The sequence below is a fragment of the Nerophis ophidion genome, linkage group LG06 (assembly GCF_033978795.1).
Source record: "Nerophis ophidion isolate RoL-2023_Sa linkage group LG06, RoL_Noph_v1.0, whole genome shotgun sequence".
Taxonomy (NCBI): Eukaryota; Metazoa; Chordata; class Actinopteri; order Syngnathiformes; family Syngnathidae; genus Nerophis; species Nerophis ophidion.
The window spans coordinates 36,356,035-36,375,799 of NC_084616.1; the positions used below are offsets into that span (position 1 = coordinate 36,356,035).

Genomic DNA, 19,765 nt, shown 5'->3' on the forward strand with positions numbered 1-19,765 from the left:
AGGCCAGATTAAAAAGCTTAACGGGCCGCCTGTGGCCCCCGGGCCTTAATTTGTCCATGTCTGCACTAGATTATGGTAAACAGATTTTACTTCTATAGCGTTTTTCTACCTTTAAGGTACTCAAAGCATTTTGACACTATTACCACATTTTACCTAGTGATGATGCAGCATAGAGCGCACATTACCTTTCAGTGAAGAGGATATTTCAAGCCACTGGTATAACCACTCGCGACACTTTTCTGTACTAACACAATCAGAATTGAGTCCTCTCACATAGCATGCCTAAAAAGAGGAATACATGGGTTTGTAACATCACAACTTCAAACGCACAATCGCCTCGGGTCCAGAGTCTTACCTGTCTCATCTCTGAGTCACTGAGTTGGTGAGGACCCAGCCTGATGAGCGCTCGGTCCAGCAGGGTCAGCTCAGAAGCGTGGCCAAGTAGCCGCCGTTTAATTAAGAACCCTGGGAGGCGGGGTGTCAAGAAAAGGAATGAGCTGATCTGTCTCTGAGTAACACACACACACACACACACACACACACACACACGCGTTAGTCCACAGAATTCAGGTGTGAATGGACATTTTTACTGACCATTTGATCACCACTTAACCTGTTTATACCCAGGGGAGGCCCTGAAAACAAGCCTCGAACAGCAAGAATTTCAGACGCGTTGGGGTTTGCTCCAGTCTGTACCTGAAATATTGGACATTGTTTCTTATATCAATGAATAATGCACTGGCCTAACACAAGGCTGGAGTTGGCTTCAATTTGCCAGCCTGCGATACTGACAGTGGATTTCATACTGATAGATTTCCTGAAATTCCCTGATTAAATAATTTTGTCACTAAAGTAAAATAACAAAACCCAACCAAACAAATATGTAAAAAATTGTTTTGTGAAACCTTTCATATATGTATTTGTGAAAACGCAAAAAAGACCTATGTAACACTTTTTAGGCATGTAGACTACATAAGACAGGTCTAGATTAAATGTGTCCATATAGAATTTTTATTCACAGAAATGGAATGTATGCAATGCAATAAAGGTTTTACAAAGCAAAATTTGTGATTTGTCCATATTTGAGAAATCTAGGTACAGTAGTTTATAATCTAGACTATTTTTAAACTGGTGTAAATGTCTAAAATAGGGTGTGTCATTATTGCATCTTCACAAATAGATGAAAGGTTTCACAAACAAACTTGGTTATGACTCTTTAAACAAGTTATATTTTGGGGTAGTTGGGATTTTGTTGTTTGTTTTTACAAAATCATCAATCAGATGATATTTCAAGTAAAAAGTCTCTAGACAAAATGATCGATCAGATGATATTTCAAGTAAAAAGTCTCTGGTATCGACTATCAGTATCTCCCACCATTCAAATCTGAAGCCAACTTCAGCCTCGTTGGGTTTACCTTGGAGCACAGGTGGTTAAGATGACTCCGTAGCTGAGAATCTTTCACCTGGCTGCTCACTTGCTGGAGCCCTTTGAGTAAGGGCCAGTGGTGCCGGGCCCTAAATGAATGATACACTTGCCTATATTCTACCTGCCGCTTTGGGGTCCAAAAATGAGGAATCAGCAGCTGCCGGGGGAAAAGGTACCTACCGAGCAAAGGGAAGTGGAAGAAGTGATGACACAATGCAAGACTAGGGCATAAAGCAGTGATTACGCAGGCTTCATCTAGTGGTACACCAAATAATCACTTGGTTAAAGTACCGTGTTTTATTTTCCTATATTACAACAGTGTTACTGTTTAAATTGTGGGTAATGTTGCAGTGGCCAAAGTATTACAAAAACTTGTGAAATAAAACCTCTGCTTGTTTTTAATGAATACTTTGGCCTACTACACTGCTGTGTTTTAATATTAGTCATTATGGTGGTACCTGAAGGTCCAAGTGTTTTCTGAGGTGGTACATAGTGGAAAAAGTTTGAGAACCACTGGTATAGAGTGTTACCTCAATTCACGAGCACCGTATTTTTCGGACTATTAGTCGCATTTTTTTTCATATACTCAGGAGCGACTTATGTGTGAAATAATTATTACATTACCGTAAAATATAAAATAATATTCATCTCATTCGCGGAAGAGACAAAGAAAATGGCCAATAAGAATTTGGCGGGGAAGGGTCAAGGCAGAAGTGCATTTTGGGTCATGGAATGCTAACTGCTATATGTTATATGCTACTGCCGCAGCTATTAAAAGGGATAATTTCATTGCTGGCGGTAACTTATAAAAACTGAGAAGGGTTGAACAAAAATTGGATCGAAAAGGAAATCATGTACTGCAGATTACAAGCTGGACGTAGTGAAATATGCAGCAGCAAACGACAAGAGGAAGCGGCGCATACCTTTGGAGTTGGCAGAGTTGATCGGATTTATCGATTAGGAGTGAAAGATTGTTTGGTAAATGTATAGCATGTTCTATATGTTATATGTTTTTGAATGACTCTTACAGTAATATGTTACGTTAACACACCAGGCACGTTCTCCGTTGGTTATTTATGCGTCATATAACGTACACTTTTTCAGCCTATTGTTCACTATTTTTTATTTATTTTAAATTGCCTTTCAAATGTCTATTCTTGGTGTTGGATTTTATCAAATAAATTTCCCCCAAAAATGTGACTTATACTCCAGTGTGACATATGTTTTTTTCCTTCTTTATTATGCATTTTCGGCCAGTGCGACGTATACTCTGGAGCAATTTATAATCCGAAAAATACGGTATCTTTATTAATGAGTATTTTGAGATTCTAGCTATCTCTGCTTATTGTTACGCTTTAAATGGCAAGCATTGATTAAGTTACCAGCCCCCAACGTGGGAGTTAGGCAAGTTAATAGCTCCTTAGGCCGCAGCGCACAGCTGCTGTGTTGGGAGGATTAATTGATTGTGTTCATCATATCTTCTTTAAATATTAAAACAATATTATTGTGCAGAGACAAATAGAGTTTCGGGAGCAAGAGATAAATCTTGGTTTTGACTGTCTCTTCAGCCTTCATTTTAATTTTCCTGAGGGAACGCTCCTGAAGGAATCAATAAAGTACTATCTATCTATGTATCTATTATTTAGAGCAGTGCCTGCATTGGCTCTTATTATTATATAAAAACTATTTGTCTGCACACAATAGTAATATTTTACAACAAGTGTTTAGCAGAAGGTTTCTATATGGCGGACGTGATTGTTGGTACGCGTACATATGGAGCTTGCGTTCCAAACCGAACGCGGTGTAGCTCTCGTTTTGTAATGGTAATGATCCTTTGGCAGGTTGACCAACAGAAATTTCATTAGGACTTTTATTTGCTCTATTTCATCAAGTTTAATGTCTTCTTGGCACTGTGTGCCAGAGCTGAGGTCGTCACAAACTGTGCATAAGGCTTTTTTGGGGGTGGAAAAGGTCGCAAATGGGATCTTTGCTTTGCAGATTTAAATGAAAAACTATATTCCTAAAATTAACTTTACAATATTCACATACACGTACCATATTTACCGAACTTTAGAGCTCATCGAAACATAAGGCACACCCATTGAATTTTAGAAGAAAAAATATTTTCCGTATAATAGCCGCACCAGACTAAAAGCCGCTGATATATGCACTGACAAATTAGTTAATTACACAAATTTTTTGAAAATGTTTTTTTACATACCTTAATTGTTTCCAAACAGTGCCTGTAACACGGCAGTAAAACAGAAAATCCAACAAAACAGACTAGCTGCAGAAGCTAGCTCTCAAATCAGCTTAACATACTCAATAATTCCACGGTGACGTTTTGGTGAATTTACCGAGTAATTTATTATACTGAAACAATACTAACAGAGACACTCATGAACAGATTAGCATATTAGCTAATGCTAATGACACTAGCTTGATTACATTACGATAGCATGTACAAATAGGCATGAAAACACGCCTACCGACATCACACAAGGGATGGTTTAATGAATGAATTGTTTCAGTTATATTGTAAAAGAATCCATACGAGTAGAAGACGGAACAGCACTTGCCCTTCCGGTTCAAAGCACTAAACAGAAAGAAACACTGTAGATGTTCACTACGCAGCACCTGCAGTGAGCGAACTCGTCCAAAAGATAGCGCCATTGCACAAACAATAAGAAATTTTTCCAGTGTCTCTGCTTGTGTTTAATGAAGACATTTTTTAAAATACAAAACATTATGGTCGTTAGCGAAGAAAAATCTACAAATTAGTCGCACCTTTAATAAGCCGCAGGGTTCAAAGAGTAGGAACAAAGTAGCGACTTATAGTCCGGAATTTACAATAAATGCTAGAGCACGTCTATGTGACATTACTGACCCCTAGTGACCTGTCAGTATACACTACACAGGGGTCACCAACCTTTTTGAAACCAAGAGCTACTTCTTGGGTACTGATTAATGCGAAGGGCTACCAGTTTGATACACAAAAAAATTGCCAGAAATAGCCAATTTGCTCAATTTACTTTTAACTCTGTTATTATTAATAATATTTATCTTTGTGGAAACAGTGATCCTCTTAATGATTTCTCACAATAAATATATATAGAAACAGATAAATATCAATATGCAACACTTTATTTTTATATTTTTTCTTAAGTGCACATTTTTCAAATTGAACATTTTCAAATTATCACTTCTAAGACAGTCTTATGAAATCACAATATCCCATTTTAACTAGCTAGCCACTTACATTTTTTAGCAAATCATGAATTTCTTTGCACCATGTGTGTACAAATAATAACTCATGTAAAATACAAAAGTCAACTCTCAAATGTTTAAATAAATCATGTCACACTGAACGGACACCAAATCTGTTATCTGTTTCTTTGTAAGTTAGTGGGAAGCCTGGCATAGCATGCTGTTAACTAGTGTGTTGTACTCTGGTGTGTAACTTGACACTGCAACTCTGAGTGAGTTTTGCAGATGTGCATCAGTGAGGCGTGTTCTGTGTTTGTTCTTGATGAAGTTCATCTCAGAAAAGGCAGATTCACAAAGATAAGTTGAACCAAACAGGCTTGCAACCTTCATAGCTGCTGCGCATACACCACTGTACTTTTCTGTGTTAACAAGGCACCAAAAGTTTGGTGCAGCCTGGTGGGCTTTAAATTTTAGATTGTCAGGAAAGAAGAGGAAGGAATTTAAAAGGTAATAAGGTATATGTTTTTAAGAATCCTGTAATCATTTTTAAGGTTGTATTTTTTCTCTAAAATTTTCTTTCTGAAAGTTGTAAGAAACAAAGTAAAACAATAAATTAATTTATTTAAACAAGTGAAGACCAAGTCTTTAAAATATTTTCTTGGATTTTCCAATTCTATTTGAGTTTTGTCTCTCTTAGAATAAAATGTCGAGCAAAGCGAGGCCAGCTTGCTAGTAAATAAATAAAATTTAAAAAATAGAGGCAGCTCACTGGTAAGTGCTGCTGTTTGAGCTATTTTTAGAAAAGGCCAGCGGGCTACTCATCTGGTCCTTACGGGCTACCTGGTGCCCGCGGGCACCGCCTTGGAGACCCCTGAACTACTATATCGCACCATCTGATTATTTTTCTTTAAAAAAACACAGATATGACTGATCGTCAACAACAGGCAATTTCTAACGAATCAGAATAGAGTATGAAAATCTTTGGTCAAAGACAGTACTAATTATTTTTACTGTATTACATTACTTCATAAAACTGTACTTTAGTTGTTTGTTTTACTATATTATTTGTTTTTAACAATATTTGTTATATAAAAGTTTTTGGGTCTTTTTATACAGCATGTTACATGTTCAAATGTTGCTGTGTTGGGAGGTTCAAAACAAATGTAATTGATTTAAATTAATTTCTATAGGTGAAGCTGATTTAAGATACAAGTTTTCCGAGTCATGGAACACAATGTGCTCGTAGGCTGGGATATTAATGTATTTCTAAAGAAAAAAGACATCTCAGAGTAACTTACATCAAGACGAAAACTAGGTAGTTAGCAAAGGGAGGGATGGCTATTATTGCCACTGGGATGGTCTTGATCAGGTCTCGGCGAAACTGTCTCACAAACGTGAAGAGACATAACATAGAAACAGAACAAGTATGAGCTCAATGTTAATAAACATACTGCATTGAAAACATTTTCTTACTGTGGTATATTGAAATAGAGTTTAAGAATCTTTAGGTTGGTCTTTGAGAAGCAGTGATACTGGATCACAAGTCTACTAAAGAGGGGAAAGGCACACCAACAGGAACCACTAATACCCACTTTTATAAATGGTGTGTAAGAAGGCAAAACAGCCAACCAGCTCACCTGTCTGACTTTCTCCAGTTCCCTATAGGACAAATCTGTGTACTTGATTCTATGACTTGCCATCCTTGTTTTTATCTGCATCACCTCTTTGGCATCTTGGTAGAGAAGCTTGAATCCTACATTGACACAATAATACACTCTTTTTAGTATCATCATCTTAAAACACTTTACCCCTATCATAATGCTCACTTGTATTGACATTGTCTTCATTTAACAATATGTTTGGTTTGACATTTGATACTTGAGACCCAACAATGCATTTTTGTGCTCTGTAAGGTACATGCATTTCATAGTCTTATTTCATATGCAAAACAATCAGCAAGATTAAAAGTTGCAGTACTGTTGTGGACATCCTGGCCTTTCCAGTGATTTGTTGTTTGTTGGGGTTTGCCCAATGACATAGAAATATGCCTGTCTTCCCAAAATGGCTGCCATACTGACCAGCAGGTTTTATCCAGTTATTGTGTGTACAAAGGTAGAAATGGAGAGGTTTTTTTTAAGCACAAGCAGGAGTTTAAGGTGGTTTGGGTAACATTTGTCGTGGACATCAGGATTTACTACTACTCTATTACCTTTTCATATATAGGCAATTCAAGAAGGAATTGTGTGTGAATTCTCCAATGTTGAAGTTGAACTCAAATGCTGATAGAATGTAGTATGAATGTAAAACCAGTTTGAATGTTGAAATGGTTTCAACGTTCAACTGACGCCGAGCTGAAATGCTAAAGGATGAAGTCAGAAATGGTTTGAATGTTGAAATTGTTTAAATGTTCAAATGGTATGAATCTTAAAGAGCTGACACTTAAGTGAAATACTAGTGGAATGTAGAAATGTTGACAGTTGAAATACAAACCCTGTTTCCATGTAAGTTGGGAAATTGTGTTAGATGTAAATATAAACTGAATACAATGATTTGCAAATCCTTTTCAACCCAAACTGATAAAAAAATTTTTTGCAAATAATCATTAACTTTAGAATTGATGCCAGCAACACGTAACAAAGAAGTTGGGAAAGGTGTGGAGAGGCGGAGCCAACGGGCCGAAGCTGCAGCCCTGCCCAAGATGGCGACAAGGAGGCGGAGGATGTGGCGGAGGATGTGGCGGAGCGGAGAGGCGGGGCTTACTGGGATCGACAGCACCACAATCTAAGTCAGGTGCGTGACACACACACCGGCACGCAATTAATTCATCTCCTCTTGCTATATAAAAGGGGAAAAGGAGGTGGAGTGGCGGAGGCAGTGGCTGGAGAGAAGCAGACAGCAAGACGCGAGACACGGAGCACGAGCAGTGAGAGCGACGACGGCGAAAAAGACATCTCTTATCGAAAAATAAAAGAGTCAAACCAGCTAAAGCGATGTCCTTCCGGGGTGGTCAGTGGAACCCGAGCGGCGACAGGAAAAGTCATTCACATTTGGCGCCAAACGTGGGGCCACCAAAGTCGGGGAAGGACGACTCCCTGACTGCTCTCACGGCCGTGCTTGGGGAGGTGGCAGCAAGCAGCCGCCAACAGTGCCAGGTCCTGCAGGTTATGGCGGACCAGGTGGGCGGGACGCGATCAGGTCCGACGGCCGTCACCATTCACCGCATGGGGGATGAAGAGGACCCCCATGCCTTCCTGGACATTTTTTCGGCCACGGCGAGAGCATGCGCGTGGCCGGAAGAGGAGTGGTGGGTGCGGGTCTTGCCACTCTTGACGGGGGGAGGCGCAGCGGGCGGCGCTCAGTCTACCGGCGGCGTCCAGGGTACGCTTTACGGACCTGAAGAGGGCGGTGCTGGACCGAACGGGTTGCACCGCTGAAGAATACCGGCGCCAGTTCAGATCCATGCTGCTGGAGAAGGAGGACCAGCCGTTCACAATCTGCCAGCGGCTCCAGGAGGTGGCGACGCGCTGGCTGCAGCCGGAGGAAGGAGACGGCCGGCTGCTGGACCAACTCGTCCGGGAGCAGTTCCTGGAGGCGATCCCGAAGCGGATGGCTGACTGGATTCGGCACCACCGGCCCCGAGACCTGGCAGCTGCGGTGACCCTCGCCGAGGACCACCTGGCCGTCCACAGCGAGGCGCATCCAGCAACCCCAGCACACGGACAGAGAGCGCAGCAAAAGGAGGAAGGAGTAGAGCACGTCCCACACCATGACCTGCGTGACTCTTCTTCTGCTCTTTCTTCACAGATCCAGGCTGCTGCTTCCAGAACATCTCCCGCACAGACGTCCCCTTAAACACGTGGGCAGGCGTGCTGGAGGCGTGGCCGGCCCGGTCACGCACGTCAGGGACCTCAGCAGGTGGAGGTGGGGCGCGTGGCCGCGGTGGCTGGCCATTCAGTGCCCTCTCCCGGCCCGGGTGAGACGTAAGGTATCAAGGTAACGATACAAGGGAGTACATACATACCAGGCGATGGTGGATTCGGGCTGCGGGAAGACCATGCTCCACCAGAAACTGGTTCGACCCGGGGCTTTGAGGCATGCAACACGGCTAAAAATCAGGTGTGTTCATGAAGATGTGCACGAGTACCCCATGGTGCCCGTAGAAATTTGGTATGAGGGCCAAAATCGTAGGGTTGAGGTAGCTGTAAGCGCGCACCTCTTGCACCCCATTATTTTGGGCACAAATTGGCCGGGGTTTAGACGTCTACTGACACAATGCGTGGGGGTGCGTTCACGGACCATAGGAAATGGGGAGTATCCGCGCGGTTCTCAGTGGCGACGCGTGTTCATCCGACACTGCCGAGCGGGAAACGGCAGGGGCTACGCGGGAAGCCCACCCGGCCCCCTGTTGGCGCTGTATGGAGGATTTTCCCCTCGAACAGTCTAGCAATGAAACTTTGCGCGAGGCTTGGAACCAGGTGGAGTACATCGACGGTCAGCGGGTGCGCCCGGGAGCAGCGCGGGTATTCCCTCACTTTTCCGTTATTAGAGATAGATTATACAGAGTGAGCCGTGACACTCAGACAGGAAAGGAAATCACCCAATTGTTGGTGCTAAAATGCCGTCAGAAAATGATTTTCCAAGCGGGACATTTTAACCCGATGGCTGGACCACCGAAGGCGTTCACATTTGGCGCCCAGCCTGGCCGGACCACCGAAGGTGGGGGAGGACGATCCCCTGTGGGCTCTCGTGGGCGCTCTCACGCAGCTGGCAGCGAGCAGCCGGCAAAATTGCAGACTCCTGCAGACGCTGGCGGACAAGGTAGGAGGAGGCGGCGAGTGCCCCTCCCAAACAAACTGAAGTACAACCTCAAGACTGGAAAGGAGAGAAAGAGGACGCCAATGAGGTTTTGGTTGAAGCGTCACACCAGGAAGACTGTGCGGGTGAAGCTGCAGTGGCGTCTGCAGACCAGCAGGGCGAGCTGTCGGCGAAAGAGGGAGGCCGAGCTCGCCTCGGTGAAAGAAGTGGTGATGGTGGAAGGAAAAGACGAAGAAGAGGAAGAAGTGAAAAGGAAGAAGAGGAAGAAGTCGAAGAGGAAGATGCAAGGTGGAAAAGTGTTCTGTGGTCTGACGAGTCCACATTTCAAATTGTTTTTGGAAATAATCGACATCGTGTCATCCAGACCATAGGGGAAGCGAACCATCCAGACTGTTATCGACGCAAAGTTCAAAAGCCAGCATCTGTGATGGTATGGGGGTGCATTAGTGCCCAAGGCATGGGTAACTTACACATCTTTGAAGGCACCATTAATGCAGAAAGGTACATACAGGTTTTGGAACAACATATGCTGCCATCTAAGCGCCGTCTTTTTCATGGACGCCCCTGATTATTTCAGCAAGACAATGCCAAGCCACATTCAGCACGTGTTACAACAGCGTGGCTTCGTAAAAAAAAAAGAGTGCGGGTACTTTCCTGGCCCGCCTGCAGTCCAGACCTGTCTCCCATCGAAAATGTGTGGCGCATTATGAAGCGTAAAATACGACAGCGGAGACCCCAGACTGTTGAACAACTGAAGCTCTACATAAAACAAGAATGGGAAAGAATTCCACTTTCAAAGCTTCAACAATTAGTTTTTCATCAGTTCCCAAATGTTTATTGAGTGTTGTTAAAAGAAAAGATGATGTAACACAGTGGTGAACATGCCCTTTCCCAACTACTTTGGCACGTGTTGCAGCCATGAAATTCTAAGTTGATTATTATTTGCAAAAAAAAAATAAAGTTTATGAGTTTGAACATCAAATATCTTGTCTTTGTAGTGTATTTAATTGAATATGGGTTGAAAAGGATTTGAAAATCATTGCATTCCGTTTATATTTACATCTAACACAATTTCCCAACTCATACGGAAACAGGGTTTGTAGAAAAGGATACAATGGTTTGAAGGTGTAGAGCAGAAACTATAATGAAATGTAGTATTAATTTTGAAATTAAAATGTTGGAATAGTGAGAAGTTAGCGTACTTCAAAAGGTTGTAAAGTATCTTGCACATGAGCTAAAATTCTGGCATCCTAAGTGCAGGACTAATAGACTCAAAAACTATTTTGTTCCACACGCCATCAAACTGTACAACTCCTCTCTGGGGTGGACGGGGAGGGGGGGTGGAGTACTAGGATGACAGGGGATGCAAAACAATAACATAGACCCCCATCATTTATTATTTGCTTTTTAAATTATATCTCAATTCTGTACACTGCTTGTATAATTTAAATTTTCCTGAGGGAACTCTCCTGAAGGAATCAATAAAGTCCTATCTATCTATCCATCTATCTATTTATCTCAAAACTCAGCATGCTAACAGGGGAACATTGCATCCTTTGATTTTTTTCACTGCAGCAATCTTGCTGCCACGCCCAACACTCTCCCTTTCTCTTCCTCCTGCAATGTCGGTCGCTTGTACACAGTATATCTCTGCTGCTTAACTTTCAAATTGTCATTGTTTTTGCCAGGAAATCCAGTTTATGTCCTTCTTTCCTGGCATCTAACCGTTTCGTCCTGAGTCAGCAGTACTCGCAGCGTTGGCTCATTAAAGAAGCGTACGGTTTTATGTTCCGTTCCTCTCTCGTACTTACTGCACTTTTTTTTGTTTGTTCCTTGCACTGAACAAAGTCAAATTCCTTGTGTTAAACATACTTGGTCAATAAAGATGATTTTTGTTTCTGAATATGAGACTTATAATGTAAGTAAGGAGGAGCAGGCAGCAGCTTAAACATTTGCATTATTTTTGTCATATCCAGAAATAAATGTCCGCCATCTTGAAAACTGTGTCATCGATAATCTACGTGAAGGAGCCCAGAATACCTTATTTTTTAATGTTTTCAATACTTCAGGGTTCCTCACAGGAAAACCTTATTAAATCCATAAACAGTTCTAAAATTGTATGGAATAGAGTAAACGATAAGTTATTGTGATGTAGAGAAGTCCCATATTTTTACCAATTTCCCATATTTTGAAATGCAAATGTTGATGCTCCTCTGACCTGCAGCATTAGACAAATAATAAAACATTGAGAAATCCCTTGATGTTGTTTAGTGCTAAATTAACCACAACAGCCTCATAAAATACTGTTCCTTTTTTTTTTTTTAAAACAGCTTAAAGACTTGCCCAGCTGTTTATTGCAAAGGCAAAATGTCCCTCTTTAACTGCCCGAAGACTTTCTTGATAGTTTTTATATATAAATGTCTTCTTGGACATGTCCCTACCTATCTGTGTTCCTTTGTGTGTAGAGACTCCAGTCATTACAGCCTACGCTCACAGGATGTCCTCCACATGTTGGTTCCTAGAGCAACACAGAACCCGGGGGAAAAAAAGCATTCAGCTATGCTGCTCCCTGGTCATGGAATAACATCCAGAAAGATTTGAGGTTACCAGAATTGATTACTTTGGTGGACTTTAAGTCCATTTTAAAAGATTGCGAAACCATTCTCTTGGGAAATGTACTTGCTTTAATTGAATTATTACTTAATCGTTTTAAAAAATATTTTGACCTGTTGTGGTATGACTGCTGTTGTTCTGTTGTATTGTCTTGTTGTAATTATTATTGTAACTTTGTTTGGGCCACCCTCTTTGTCAGGTCACTCTTGTAAAAGAGATTTTAATCTCAATGAGTCTTGACCTTGTTAAATAAAGGAAATTGATAATGACATACTAATCATGTTTGAATAACTTTTATTGCAAATGAATATCAGCTCCAAATATAGGTTATTGGTATCAGACCTGGAAAATCATATAGGTCGCTCTCTATTCTGTGCTACAGATGGGTTAACTGCATGTTATAAAAAATCTGATTAATCATGATGTTGATGGACTATTCTTCATTAAGTAGTAATTTTGACAGCCCTAAAACAAACACAAGGCAGCACGGCGGTAAAAAAAAAAGAAGGGTTTAGTGCATGTGCCTCACAATACGAAGGTCCTGAGTTCAATCCCCGGCTCAGGACCTTTCTGTGTGGAGTTTGCATGTTCTCCCCGTGAGTGCGGGGGTTCCCCCCCGGTTCTCCAGCTTCCTCCCACCTCCAAAGACATGCACCTGGGGATAGGTTGATTGGCAACGCTAAATTGGACCTAGTGTGTGAATGTAAGTGTGAATGTTGTCTGTCTATCTGTGTTGGCCCTGCGATGACGTGGCGACTTGTCCAGGGTGTAACCCGCCATTTGTCTGTGTGCAGCTGAGATAGGCTCCAGAGCACCCCCCTACGACCCCAAAAGGGACAAGCGGTAGGAAATGGATGGATGGATAAAATAAACACATATTCTGAGAAGTTTGCTGATTGTTTTCACACTAAATCATTACACTTTTAGGGGCTCAAGAGCATACTTGCCAACCCTGAGACCTCCGAATTCGGGATATTGGAGGCGGAGGTTAAGGTGGGCGGGGTTTGGTGGGGGGGGGGGGGGGTGTATATTGTAGCATCCGGACTAGTTAGTGCCGCAAGCGGTTCTGGGTATTTGTTCTGTTGTGCTTATGTTGTGTTACGGTACATATGTTCTCCCGAAATGTGTTTGTCATTCTTGTTTGGTGTGGGTTGACAGTGTGGCGCATATTTGTAACAGTGTTAATGTTGTTTATACGACCACCCTCAGTGTGACCTGCATGACCTTTGACCAAGTATCCCTTGCATTCACTTATGTGTGTTTATACAAGCCGCATAGATTATGAGACTGGCTGTTTGTATGGCGTTAAAACAGAAGTGACGACGTGTTGTAGAGGACGCTAAAGGCAATGCCTTTAAGGCAGCACTGGGCAAATTGAGGCCCGGGGGCCACATGCGGCCCGTTAAGCTTTTCAATCTGGCCCGCCGGACATTCCCAAATATATTTTTTTAGATCTTTAAGATGGAAAGAGTAGCTGCCATTATGATGTGCAGTGATGTTTTCTAATGACCGTAAGTCTTCAACTAAACTAAGTCTTTCAATGGTTTGAATCTGCACTTTTGCATGATATACTAGTTACTAGGAGTGTGGGGAAAAATCGATTAGAATACGAATCACGATTCTCACGTTGTGCGATTCAGAATCGTTTCTCTTTTTTTTTTTTTTAAATCCATTTTATTTATTTTTTTATCAATCCAACAAACCAATACACAGCAATGCCATAACAATGCAATCCAATTCCAAAACCAAACCTGACCCAGCAACACTCAGAACTGCAATAAACAGAGCCATTGAGGAGACAAAAACACGACACAGAACAAACCAAAAGTAGTGAAACAAAAATGAATATTATCAACAACAGTATCAATATTAGTTATAATTTCAGAATAGCAGTGATTAAAAAACCCTCATTGACATTATCATTAGACATTTATAAAAATTAAAAAAAAAGAACAATAGTGTCACAGTGGCTTAACTTGCATCGCATCTCATAAGCTTGACAACACACTGTGTCCAATATTTTCACAAAGATAAAATAAGTCAGAGTTTTGGTTTGTATAATAGTTAAAACAAATTTACATTATTGCAATCAGTTGAAAAAACACTGTCCTTTACAATTATAAAAGCTTTTTTTTTTTAAATCTACTACTCTGCTAACATGTCAGCAGACTGGGGTAGATCCTGCTGAAATCCTATGTATTAACTGAAAACAGAATTGTTTTGAATCGTAAAAATATCGTTTTTGAATCGAGAATTGCTTTGAATCGAAACAAATCGATATATAATCGAATCGCGACCCCAAGAATCGATATTGAATCGAATCGTGGGACACACAAAGATTCGCAGCCCTAGTAGTTACTGTCATCATCTAATTAGTTACTATGGTAATGTAAGTCACAGCAGCTCAGACGAAGCACCAAGCAGTGTGGGTGGGGAGTGTTTCCACAGAGTATCAGCCTGAAATGTGGGTGTCAGAGACAGACACGGAAGGAGATTTTTATACCAAAGTACCATACCTTAGTGATATATCACATATATCAGGTTGGAGGTGGGGTTTTTTACCCTTCATGTTCATATTTTGCTGTGTTTGTTGCGTTTTTGTTGTGTTTCGCTTGATTGTAAAATATGTGGATGGAGAGGGGGTGTGACGTTCATATATTGTCAATATTCAGTGTTTTATCCTTCATAGTTAATATTGTAAATCCCATCCATCCATCCATCCATTTTCTACCGCTTATTCCCTTTGGGGTCGCTGGTGCCTATCTCAGCTACAATCGGGCGGAAGGCAGGATACATCCTGAACAAGTCGCCACCTCATCGCAGGGCCAACACAGAGACAGAAAACACTCACACTCCCATTCACACACTAGGGCCAATTTAGTGTTGCCAATCAACCTATCACCAGGTGCATGTCTTTGGAGGTCGGAAGGGCCTATCCTCAGGTGCATGTTTTTGGAGGTGGGAGGAAGCCGGAGTTCTCGGAGGGAGCCCAAGCAGTCACGGGGAGGACATGCAAACTCCACACAGAAAGATCCTGAGCCCGGGATTGAACTCAGGACTACTCAGGACTTTCGTATTGTGAGGCAGACCCACTAACCCCTCATCTACGGTGCTGCCCCATTTAAATAAAATAATTAAATAAATTGTAAATCCCACATTTTTTCATCTTCATGTACATTCTGGGTGTCTTATTCAGTATAAAAATGTAAAATTGCATTCCGTTTTTGAAGGTGGTCTGTCATAACGTTTGTAGCTTTCAATCAGACATTATTGTGAGGTTTTGTATTAGTGTTCCTAAAAATAGATGTACCGGCCTCCAGACACATCTTTTTTCTCGAAATTAGGCCCCTGAGTCAAAATAATTGCGCAGGCCATACCCCAATTTTTCTGTTCGAGTGGAAATCGGGAGAAATTAGAGAGAATGCTTTCCTCGGGAGATTTTCGGGAGAGGAACTGAAATTGGTTGAGTGTCCCGGAAAAATCGGGAGGGGTTGGCAATAGTGATGTGTCGGTGCGCGTGCCGCCTTTAGAAAGTCACGTGACCGATCATGAGCGGTTTTGGTCACATGACCGATACGCGAATTGTGTCGCACTGACTGCGCGCCAAACTGTGTTTATAGGGAAGCGCATCTGTCAACGAGATGCTGCTGCCAACAGAATCGCCGCACTTCTGTCGTTGGTCATTTGTAATTTATCGTCGTCGGAGATAATTTCCGCCGTGTGGGAATATTTTGATCCTATATCGGAAAAAAAGGTATTTGTGTTAATTTCCTTGTCGTTTCATCCTGTTCTCTCAAAGTTTCCAGCGTTATCCCACCCACATAACCATCCTATTGTTTACATATAAAAGCCGTATTAACCAATCTCTTCGATAGCTCAGTTGATAGAGTGGAGGACTGTAGTTGTTTATGCTTAGTTCCTTAGGACAGTGGTCCCCAACCTTTTTGTAACTGCGGACCGGTCAACGCTTGCAAATTTGTCCCACGGTTTTTTGTTTTTTCATAAAGAAACATGTGTGCTTAAACACTGTATCCCTGCAGACTGTATTGATCTATATTGATATATAATGTATATCTTGTGTTTTTTTATGTTGATTTAATTATCCCTGCAGACTGTATTGATCTATATTGATATATAATGTATATCTTGTGTTTTTTATGTTGATTTAATGATAAAAAAGCATTTTAAATGTTTTAATTTTATTTATTTTTTTATTTCTTGTGCGGCCAAGTACCAATCGGTCTGGTGGTTGGGGACCACTGCCTTAGGGCAATTGTTCGAATCCAGCTTGAACACACCACCTTTTTACCATGAATTGATTAACGTGGACCCCAATCTAAACACGTTGAAAAACTTATTCGGGTGTTACCATTTAGTGGTCAATTGTACGGAATATGTACTGTACTGTGCAATCTACTAATACAAGTTTCAATCAATCAATCAACAGTGCGTATTCAGAGAGCATGTAAAAAAAAAAAAAAAAAATTCCCAGTCCAAAAGTATCCTCTTTCACAACACGTTCTCTTAGATTTCCATGTTATGATACATGTGCATACCATTTAGTGGCCAATTGTACGGAATATGTACTGAACTGTGCAATCTACTAATAAAAGTTTCAATCAATCAATCATGTTCACATTATATATTGACTGTATCTAAAAAAGATAAAAAATATATTTTTATTTAAATGAAGATATGAAATAATCCTAAATGAAATACAATGACTTGGTTTATATTATTGTGTATACCAGGTCAGTGGATCTTAACCAGGGTTCGATCGAACCCTAGGGGTTCGGTGAGTCGAACTCAGGGGTTCGGCCGAGGTCCAAAACACACCCGACTCTTCGTGTAAATACAAACTTCTCCCTGTTGGCATATTACGGATACGGCAACAGTTGATTGATTTGCAGGTGTGTAATTTGTTGTGAGTTTATGCACTGTCTTAGTTTTGTTGTTTGAACAAGGTGATGTTCATGCATGGTTCATTTTGTGCACCAGCAAAAAAAATATGGTAACACTTTTGTATAGGGAACATATTCACCATTAATCAGTTGCATTAACATGCAAATTAGTAACATATTGGCTCTTAACTAGTCATTGGGTACAAATTAATGCTTTATTCGGCATGGCCTTATTAGAACCCTAACCCTCTATCCCTGACCCTAACCCTAACCAAATAACTCTAAATTAAGTATTTATTACTTACAATATGTTGCCCTAGTGTCCAAATTTAACCCTGACCGTAACCCTAACCAAATAACTCTAATTTAAGTCTTTATTACTTACAATATGTTCCCCTAGGGTCCAAATAACTCTAAATTAAGTCTTTGTAACTTAGCATATGTTCCCCATACTAAAGTGTTACCAAAAACATACAACTTTGTCTTGAATTTGAAAAAAAATTATATATATATTTTTTCCACTAAAGAAGGGTTCGGTGAATGCGCATATGAAATTGGTGGGGTTCGGTACCTCCAACAAGGTTAAGAACCACTGTACTAGGTCATAAAATAATTGTCAGTTGAGTCGGTCCATAGGTTGCCTGTGGGGATTTTAATGTCCGGCAGATGTCAGTATTTAGTGACACAGTATTGACACAGTATCAACACAGTTTTGCAATGTGTCGAAACGCTACATGACGCCTTATCAACCCATCACTAGTTGGCAAGTATGCTCAAGAGGGACAGTCGAGTTCAAGTGTACTTAATGAATTGTAATCGTTCTTGAAACCAGTACAATTGCATTGTTGTGGTGCAGACGTCGTGACACTTTACCTTGTGAAAAAGTATGGTGGAGCACATAGACGCGGGGCAATCGTCTTTTGAGAAAACCTTCATATTTGTCGTTTGCCCATTGGAGCTTGGAAGTGACATAATGTACAAAACCTCGTCTCGCTTCTGACGAAGAGTAACATCTACACGGGGGAGACATTTTGACAGGTACAGGAATCATTAGTTCGAAAGATAAAACGTGTAAATAAAGTCAACATATAATCACCATGGTTATGTTAAAAAAATATTCACATAGTTAATAAATATAAAGTTCTATTACGGAAAAATAAAAACACACATGACAGCATTTTATATAGGCAGCTAACTAATAGCAACAGAACGCTAATTGACTAAATACAAATGCAAATAATGGAGGAATCAACCTTAACTAGTTGTTAACACACCTGGACTGAAGACCCGCATAAGGTGGGCACAGGTCGTTTATTTTGCAGTTAGTTGTCACTCTCCGGAGTCCAATCAAAGACAAATGTTGAGCCATCCTCAAAGAGGACAGCGCCATGTTGGAACGCCAACTTTAGGGTAGGTAACGTCATGGCTTCTTCTTCTCTGTTTTAATGACAGTTGGCAGGCAACCGTCTGGTATCTATTAGCGCCACCTTTTGATTTGGAGTGCTGACCGAGATGAACCCCTATTCCAGTGGTTCTCAACCTTTTTTCATTGACGTACCCCCTGTGAACATTTTTCTAATTCAAGTACCCCCTAATCAGAGCCAAGCATTTTTAGTTAAAAAAAATAGATGAAGTAAAATACAGCAGTATGTCATCAGTTTCTGATTAATTAAGTTGTATCACAGTGCAAATTATTGCTCATTTGTAGTGGTCTTTCTTGAACTATTTGGAAAAAAAGATATAAAAATAACTGAAAACTTGTTGAAAAATAAACAAGTGATTCAATTATGAATAAAGATTTCTACACATAGAAGTAATCAACTTAAAGTGTCCTCTTTGGGGATTGTCATAGAGATACATCTGGATTCATGAACTTAATTGTAAACATTTATTCGCAAAAAAAGAAATATTTAACATCAATATTTATGGAACATGTCCACAAAAATGAATATTGCATTGTTGTATTTTTTTTCACATTCATATTTTGTTGAAGTATTATTCAATAAATATATTTATAAAGGATTTTTGAATCGTTGCTATTTTTTAGAATATTTAAAAAAAAAATCTCACATACCCCTTTGCATGCCTTCAAGTACACCAGGGGTACACGTACCCTCATTTGAAAACCACTGCCCTACTCTATATATTCTTTTATTTAAACCCCTGTCTTTTTTTTTTGTATGTAATGCTTTGTAACCTGCATGTTCAGAGTGGAATCCTAAAATATCTTCCACTACTGACCTAACCCTGTCTTTTTGATTGATTGATTTATTGAGACTTTTATTAGTAGATTGCGCAGTACAGTACATCCATCCATCCATTTCCTACCGCTTACTCCTTCCAGGGTTGCGGCGGGCGCTGGTGACTATCTCAGCTACAATCATGCTGAAAATTAAAAAAAAGAATTTATGGAACATCATTAGTAATTTTTCCTGATTAAGATACATTTTAGAATTTTGATGACATGTTTTAAATAGGTTAAAATCAACTTTGAAATAAGATTTAAATATGATTCCACAGATTTTCTAGATTTGCCAGAATATTTTTTTTGAATTTTAATCATAATAAATTTGAAGAAATATTTCACAAATATTGTTCCTCGAAAAAACAGAAGCTAAATGAAGAATTAAATTAAAATGTATTTATTATTCTTTACAATAAAAAAAAAATTACTTGAACATTGATTTAAATTGTCACGAAAGAAGAGGAAGGAATATAAAAAGGTAAAAAGTTATGTGTTTAAAAATCCTAAAATAATTTTTAAGGTTGTATTTTTTCTCTAAAATTGTCTTTCTGAAAGTTA

The 19,765-nt window shown here is 40.3% G+C and overlaps 1 protein-coding gene across 2 annotated transcripts in view; it reads right to left on the minus strand.

Moving 5' to 3' along the window:
- Positions 1 to 18,395, minus strand: part of letmd1 (LETM1 domain containing 1) — a 23,431-nt gene extending 5,036 nt beyond the window's left edge. Inside the window, exons 1-8 of one of the 2 annotated variants that reach the window (XM_061903619.1) lie at positions 18,237 to 18,395; positions 17,836 to 17,975; positions 6,271 to 6,386; positions 5,932 to 6,014; positions 1,416 to 1,602; positions 595 to 696; positions 356 to 508; positions 186 to 282 (exon numbers count right to left, since the gene is read on the minus strand). In XM_061903619.1, the coding sequence (XP_061759603.1) occupies positions 186 to 282; positions 356 to 508; positions 595 to 696; positions 1,416 to 1,602; positions 5,932 to 6,014; positions 6,271 to 6,386; positions 17,836 to 17,975; positions 18,237 to 18,352 (994 nt within the window). In that variant the 5' untranslated portion in view covers positions 18,353 to 18,395. Of the gene's footprint in view, positions 1 to 185; positions 283 to 355; positions 509 to 594; positions 697 to 1,415; positions 1,603 to 5,931; positions 6,015 to 6,270; positions 6,387 to 11,889; positions 11,967 to 17,835; positions 17,978 to 18,236 lie in introns of those variants that run through there. The other variant, XM_061903620.1, reaches the window with a different exon arrangement.
- Positions 18,396 to 19,765: the final 1,370 nt, after the last annotated feature.